This window comes from Salvia miltiorrhiza, chromosome 8 (assembly GCF_028751815.1).
Source record: "Salvia miltiorrhiza cultivar Shanhuang (shh) chromosome 8, IMPLAD_Smil_shh, whole genome shotgun sequence".
Lineage (NCBI taxonomy): Eukaryota > Viridiplantae > Streptophyta > Magnoliopsida > Lamiales > Lamiaceae > Salvia > Salvia miltiorrhiza.
In genome coordinates, this window is record NC_080394.1 from 32134745 (window position 1) to 32142674 (window position 7930).

Below are 7930 nucleotides of genomic sequence, written 5' to 3' on the forward strand. Positions count from 1 at the left end.
ACAGCTCCTTTTTAGACGAGTACTCTTTTTCCCTTTTAAGGATTTTCCGACCAGGTTTGCCTTAAAAGGGTTTTAATGAGGCTCGGCCCTTAGTTTGTTGTTTGTGCACTCAAGGGTTCTTGGTTCGTTTTTTCACTTTCTCTTTTTAATAAAATTTAATTTAATAAAATTCTGATAGGACGAATTCCTCGAAAATGAAGGGGTTATTTTAGAAATAAGCTAAAATTGAGGGACGGCGGAGCCGGCAAGTTGCAGCTCCCTCAATAAACCTACACCTTTTTATCGATAAATATCCGTCTCGGCGCCCTCTCTCTCTCTACTCCAAAGCCTGTTTTCATTTGTTAGAGGAGAAACCCCAAAACCTTATCTCTACACAACACGCAGTAGCAATGGCTGCTTCTACCCATTTCTTATCCTTAGCCCCACGCACCCTCTCCCTGCACCACTCCAACTCCTCCGCCGCCGCTTCCGCTCCTTCTCTCTTCACGCCGTCTTCCATCAAAATCCTGCCTAAACTCGTCCTCGCTCTCTCATCCGTCTCCAGCCGCGCTTCCAACTTTGTAAGGAACGTCGCGCTCTCGTCGGACGTGGAGGAGGACGAAACCCCCTACGTCGGCGGCGCGGAGCGGGAGGAGTCTCCGGATTTGAAGCTTTTTGTGGGGAATTTGCCGTTTAGTGTTGACAGCGCTGCGCTTGCCGACTTGTTTCAACAAGCCGGAAGTGTGGAGGAGGTTGAGGTGAGTCTGTTTGTCTGGTGCTCGTTGAGATGTGTGATTTTGGTATTCAATTTCGTGAATTTGATTTTGTAATGCTCTGTTGCTTGCTGGTTACTTGAAAACGAATATAGTAGGGTTCAGTTTTCGGAATCTCAAATTCTAGATTTGTATTGTTAACTGTGAGTGATGAATATATCGCTTAATATCAGTTCTGTTTATTTGACTAGCTGAATTGAAATTTTGTAGTATTATAATTGAAAGTTTCTTCTGGTTAGAGTGGCAGTATTAATATCAGGAATAAGGATGGTATTGTAATTTGTCAACTGAGTTGTGAAGTTTTTCAGGTTATATATGACAAGGCCACGGGAAGAAGTCGGGGTTTCGCCTTTGTGGTGATGTCTACTATTGAGGAAGCTGAAGCTGCAGTTGAACAATTCAATGGATATGTAAGCTTTATCTTCCATAACTAACACATGTTGGGTGCTTCAATGCCAGAGCACGGGGTGCAACATTCAATTATTCACATTGTTTTGTTTCTAATTAAGTGATGTCTTGATTTGTTATCATCTCTTGCTCCTGTACTTCTAAGATTTTCTTGATTAGTTTCATCGTTGTAACTGATTTGGCAAATTTATGATTTCACTACAGGAAATTGAGGGCAGAGCTTTGCGTGTAAACTCTGGACCACCACCACCTAAAAGGGAAAGCTCTTTCGGAGGAAGGGATAGCTCCTTTGGAGGATCCAGGGGACGGGAACGATCGAGCTATGGAAACAATTCATTTGGAGGGCCCAGGGGTGGCGGTAGTCGTGAACGATCCAGTTTTGGTAACGCCAACAAGATTTATGTGGGTAATCTTTCATGGGATGTGGACAACCTTGCTCTTGAGTCGGTGTTTAGCGAGCACGGAAATGTTCAGGAGGCCAGGGTGGTTTATGATAGAGAAAATGGTAGATCGAGGGGATTCGGGTTTGTAACCTACAGCTCCGCCGAAGAGGTCAACAAAGCCGTTGCATCATTGGATGGCACAGTAAGTATCCGAGTCCGGAATAGAGTTTAATTACTTTAGCCTTTATGTTTTCATTCCTTCATGGTTGGCTTGTGTCTCTTCTTTTATTGATTGGCATATACGGGAAAAATTTGTTCTTGGCAGGAGCTGGAGGGTCGACCTATTCGAGTCAGTCCTGCTGAAGACCGTCGTTAAAATTAGAAACTGAAAACAGTTTTGATCCTGCAAACGATTGATCATGGTATTATTTGTAACCTAGTTGTAGTTTTGTAACTGTGTACTGTTTAGACGTGCCTCTGAATCTTCACATTTTTAAGCTTTCTTCATAGTTATCAAGTCCTTTACTTGTAGTTTTTATAAAAAAATGGCATCTTCTCTTGAGCTTATCAAGGTAATGCAAGGATTTTCACATGTGTTATTTGTATAGCAGATATAGCAAGCATCGCACATGGTGTTGCACTGAAGCTGATGTGGTGATATGAAGTGGAAATACTGGTGACTACACTCCCAAGTATTGAGCTTCTGCATCGTTGCAGCAAGAGCCTACATAGTCTCGTAGGTAGGCTCTGCAAATGTATCTTCATTCCGTGCGTGATTGAAAAATATGTAATCTCACTAGTTAATTTTGTTTTAACAATGACGGTTGTTGGCATTTGGGTTGAAAAGAATTTGCAGGTGAGTATTTATCAGCCAAATCAAACTCAATTACCTCCCACACACTCACACATTCTCTGTTTGTGAAACACTTACCAGAGTTGAATGTGTTAGCTCTAACCATCGGCTTTATTAGTGCACTTTCTTTATTCTCTTACATTCCATTTTCTTCATTCTTATCTTGCTCATTTTGTTTAGCTCTTTTGTTCTGTTGTGTTAACGAACTCCTATAATTATCCACATATGAACTCCTATGATTACATTTCATTCTCTGTTCTGTCTGAACTCCTATAATTACATAAACTTCATATCTTATAAAATGTGATATCTTTTACCTCCTGTGTGGAAAATATCATTTGAATTGAGCCTTTACTCGAATGTGCTCGTAGAAATATAGTAATTTAAGATGAAGAAAATGCATATTTAGGTGGGTTAATTTCTTTTTGCTTCCGAGATGGTTTCGGTAAGGTACCTCCAGCACACACAACAGCACGGATCATTGCATTTTTTTTTAATGTTGGAATATGTCCGTATAATCACTCTTACCTTTTTTGTGCTTTCACTTGCATAATAGGTATGTTTTTCCGTTTGAGAAATCATATATGGTGAAGGAATCTAATTTTGAATCAACACAAGGACCTAAGTTTAAGTAAAACGAATCATCACTTGCGGACAAGGTGATTTGGTTTATAGCTGGTTTGTACAACCAATTTACAATGGTATTTGTGCAACTTTAGATAGTATATAAATGATTCAATTGTGAAGGTATACGCGCTAATTTTGTTTTAAATCAAAACATAATCACTCAATTTAAATACTATTGGGACGTTTATTTAAGTGAGATGATAGATTGATCAAATATAGGATTAAATGTTTTAAGGATGAAATGTTAAATAACTTCAAAATTAATTAATTCATCAAATTAAATGATAGATTAGCTTGAATTATTTTTATTTATACATCCTCTCACTTAAAGTAAACATCCCTATTGTTTTTCATAATTGATAAGATATACTATAATTGAGTATTTTGATCTTTATTACTAAAATATTATCAATAACATTGGATATCTCAAAGTTTCAATTCATCTTAATAAATAAAGAATTAACTTATTCTATATTTATTCATAAAGTGAACATTTACTTTGCATGATTGAGTATTTTTATCCTTAAGGTTATGATTATTCCAATCCCACCGTTTTAATCATATGAAAATCAAGTAAAATTAGCTTAAACAATTGAAATCTTAGGATATTCCAAAGTTCCAACCATCAAAATAAACAATAAAGTATTATTTTTATCTATCAAAGCTAATCTTTCAAATTAAGCATCCCCTAAAACTAATGATCTCAAAAAATAAACGCCCTTAATTGTAGTTGACTAATCAATTTTAGAAGTAGACATATGCACAGGAACCAAAGCAGTGGCTCCGTAGACGGTAATGTCGAGGTGAGTTTAGACGGTGTTTGATTAAGTTTTTCTAGACAGCTTATATAAGATGTAATAGTAAGAGTTTATATATTGTAAAAGTGTTTGGATATTATTTACAAGTTAGAAAAAGAATTTTATATTAGAAACATAAAATCATAATTAGAGAGAGAAGGGTGTATGATGAAAATAATAACCATGATATGGTTATTTTTGTAAAATACTCCCTCCGTCCCAAACGAAATGTCCTATTTCTTTTCGGCACGGAGATTAAGAAATGTGTATAAAGTAGATAAAGTGGGTTGATGAAAATTATTTAAATATTAAGTATAGAAAGAGAGTGTATTGCCAAAAAAGGAAACAGGACATTTCATTTGGGACAGTCCAAAAAGGAAAATAGGACATTTCGTTTGGGACGGAGAGAGTACTTATTAACTATAGGAGTTTAAAAGTTTATTTTACCAAATACTTTTCAGGAAGGGAAGGGATTGCAGAAAAGATATAGCATGGATAGCTACTTCACGAAGAAAGTTTGTGACTAAGCTATAAGGACTGGAATTTTTCGTGCTGACTGCTAAAACAGAGGATTCCTTGTCTTGATTGTATATGTGAAACTGGACCCTAAAATAACAAAACTCAGATGTTCTTGCTACAGATACTTATATAGTCAAATGAATTAAGTCAGCTACAAATAATTTGATACAAAATCCTCAGCTACCCCTTCGTCTCGTTGTCCTTTCAAGTATGCCTGATTTTGTTTTACTTGTTATATTCTCATCGACTATAGTCTATAAATGCACGAGATGCTATATCTTGAGATAAGTATACAAGTTATTCTTGGTTTGCTTGAACCATGAGACATTTGACAAGCGCGAGGTATTTGAAATCTTGTTTTATTGTGTGCAGTTTTATCCGTTTGATATGAAGAATATTGTTTGGAATTCAGATTTGAGGAAACGGCAAAGTCATCTCCCAGCAAGAAGAAACTTTCGAGAGTATTCTCTGAGGACTACGAGATAGTGCAGAAGAAGATATTTGATCCACGAGGATCTTTTCTGAGCACGTGGAATAAATATTTCCTAATCTCATGTCTGATTTCCCTCTTCGTGGACCCCCTCTTCTTCTATTTACCCAACGTTGAGCAAGAAGCGTGCATGCAGTCCTCCGTCCCCCTCGAGATAGCTCTCACGCTCACTCGTTGCATCGTCGATGCATCTTATGTGATTCACATCTTTGTCCGGTTCAGGACGGCCTACACTGCCCCTTCCTCTCGCATATTTGGGAGGGGGGAGCTGGTTATCGACTCCTCCAAGATTGCTTCGCGATATCTTCGTACACACTTTTGGTTTGATCTGTTAGCCGCTCTGCCTCTTCCGCAGCTGCTGATATGGGTTGTGATCCCATGTCTGAGAGGTTCAAATGTGATCGGGGCGAAACACGGGCTCCGCGTCACCATCATATTTCAATTCCTCTTGAGGTTATATCTTGTCTTCCCGCTCTCGTCCAAGATCATCACCACCGCTGGGGTGGTGGTGGAAGCAGCGTGGGCCGGTGCAGCTTTCAATCTCATGCTCTTTATGCTCGCCAGTCATGTATGTAAGTTTGGAGTAGTTTAGAGAATTTAAAGAGTTGATAATGATACTGATGAATGTTGTGGATGCAGGTGATCGGTTCCCTTTGGTACCTGCTGTCGATCGAGAGGCAAGAAATGTGTTGGAAGAGTGTTTGCGACGCTCAGCCCTAACTGCCACTACTTGTATTTCGACTGCAAGACCGCCGGAGATTCCGACAGAAGATCTTGGTTTGCATCCAGCAATATTACGGCAATGTGCGGAGCAGGTACTCAATTCTATGATTTTGGGATCTACAGAGACGCGCTGACTCACGGAGTTGCCAACTCCAGCTTCCCTAATAAATACTCCTACTGTTTCTGGTGGGGACTGCGGAATCTAAGGTCACTTAATTCATTCATTATACTTATATGCTAATGCTCTCCATTTTCATTCAATGTGTTTTGTGTAAACAATGTTTGTTTGCAGCTCTCTTGGACAGAATCTACTTACAACTAGTTATATCGGAGAAATCAATTTCGCCATAGCCATTGCAATCCTGGGATTGGTGCTTTTCGCGTTGCTCATAGGCAATATGCAAGTAAGTTAATTGAGTTGTATTGTATTATATTGAATGTGGTGATGGATGTTTTGGGTAATTATATAAGAACAGGCATACCTCCAATCTTCAACGGCACGGTTGGAGGAGTGGAGGGTTAAAAGGATCGACACCGAAAAATGGATGCGACACCGGCAACTCCCTGACGACATGAAGCAGAGGGTGCGCACTTACGACCTGTATAGATGGGTTACGACGCGAGGAGTTGACGAGGAAGCTATTCTGAAGAGCCTGCCTCTGGATCTCCGGCGAGACATCAAGCACCATCTCTGCCTCGACCTGGTTCGCCGAGTCAGTTCTTGTTCCTCTTCCACTTGGTCTTGGTCTTAGCTATGTATTGGTTTTGGTAATAAAAGGAAAAGTGAGTGCAGGTTGCCCTTTTCGAGGAGGTGGACGAGCTGAGCCTGGACGCCATCTGCGAGAGGCTGAAGCCCGTGCTGTGCACCCCAGGGACGTGCCTGGTCCGCGAGGGCGACCCCGTGGTGGAGATGCTCTTCATCCTCCGCGGCCGCCTCCACTCCTCCACCACCAACGGGGGCAGGACCGGTTTCTTCAACTCTACCCAGTTAGGATCGGGGGAGTTCTGCGGGGAGGAGCTGCTCAGCTGGGGGCTCTACCGCCGCCCCACCCTCCTCCTCCCCACCTCCACGCGGACCGTCACGGCCATCACGGAGGTCGAGGCCTTCGCCCTCGGGGCGGAGGACGTCAAGTTCGTGACGTCGCAGTTCAGGAAGCTGCACAGCAAGCAGCTCAAGCATAAGTTCAGGTTCCACTCGCAGCAGTGGCGGACGTGGGCCGCCTGCTTCATCCAGGCTGCCTGGTTCAGCTACAAGAGGAGGAAGGACGCCGCCGCCCTCAAGGCCAGGGAGAGCTTCGCCGGATTAATGGGTAAGGACCGCTGCAGCTCCTTGCCGGCCAAAGCGTCCGCCTTCTCCGTCTATGCTTCCTGCATTCGGAGCCTCAGGAACGCGTCGCACTCGTCCTTGATGGACAAACCTGCTGAGCCTGATTTTTCCACTCATGATACTCAAACATAGCTTTTCTACACCTACCACTTATGCATTTGTTAATATTTCCAATAAAATTTCAGAATATTTTCTACCTAGTTTTGATATATCATTCGTTGCATTTTTTCTCATCATATGTGGATTTGAAATTATAGTTGGTGGTGAAATTTTGATTAAAACGTTTTGAGTGGCAGATTGGAGTTGAATGCATTTCTCTTCAGCGAGAATAGCTATGAGGGCAGAGCTAGGATTTTAAGAATAATGGACAACCAAAATTGTACATTAGCAAGATCATATTTTAGTAGTTAAAGAGTCAGAAAATTTACAAAATGCAAACCATGGTGAAATTATTCACTTGCTATCATATTTCCCTACACTCGGATGCTCTTATTTTTCACGATTAGTTCATTACTGATTATAACATCAGAACGGCACACACTACATGAAATGGATGTTATATACAGTGATTGATTAAAAACATAATACCCCGGTTAGAATCTAAAATCTCTGGATATTATGATTAGTATCATCTTGATGTACGTTATTGTGATATTCCGCCATTTTCACAAGCAACTTTACTCATATGTTTGTTGAATAACTTTCATTTTATTTTTCACTTGTCACGATAAAGGCAAATTGAACATAAACACAACGTAGCATGCATAATGATGAGATAGAGTTTGGTAGCAATGATAGTTTAGAATTTGGAGATTGTTAGTTTGACCATTTAGAGACTGGATTTTTCCTCCAAACTTGTTGATTACTTGATTGATTAATGATTATTAAGGAGGTTAGAATGAGCGTTAAGTAAGTCCCACCCACAAATTCCACTCATTAACTTTGTCAGTGGTTGTCTTTATTTATTTATGAGATATATATATTAATATAAAATCGGAGTCTATTTTTTATGGTAGTTTGGTCTCGATGAGTTTAAACTTCAAAGTTTTTA

General features: G+C 40.2%; 2 protein-coding genes across 3 annotated transcripts; both read left to right on the forward strand.

Moving 5' to 3' along the window:
• The first annotated feature begins 232 nt into the window (after positions 1-232).
• Positions 233-2419, forward strand: LOC130997744 (29 kDa ribonucleoprotein A, chloroplastic-like). 2 transcript variants are annotated; one of them, XM_057923156.1, is made up of 5 exons: positions 233-737; positions 1061-1162; positions 1365-1745; positions 1869-1965; positions 2152-2419. In XM_057923156.1, exons 1-4 carry the CDS (start codon positions 390-392, stop codon positions 1917-1919), a joined length of 882 nt encoding a protein of 293 aa, XP_057779139.1. In that variant the 5' UTR covers positions 233-389; the 3' UTR covers positions 1920-1965; positions 2152-2419. The 2 variants fall into 2 exon arrangements, with proteins under 2 accessions (XP_057779139.1, XP_057779138.1); XM_057923155.1 differs by having other exon boundaries at positions 240-737; positions 2155-2419.
• Positions 2420-4236: 1817 nt separating this feature from the next.
• On the forward strand, positions 4237-7079 carry LOC130997743 (protein CNGC15b-like). Its single transcript, XM_057923153.1, is given in 7 exon segments — positions 4237-4681; positions 4752-5397; positions 5469-5542; positions 5544-5759; positions 5845-5956; positions 6029-6265; positions 6346-7079. Coding segments are annotated over 7 exon segments (1974 nt in total). The 5' UTR covers positions 4237-4658; the 3' UTR covers positions 7012-7079.
• Positions 7080-7930: the final 851 nt, after the last annotated feature.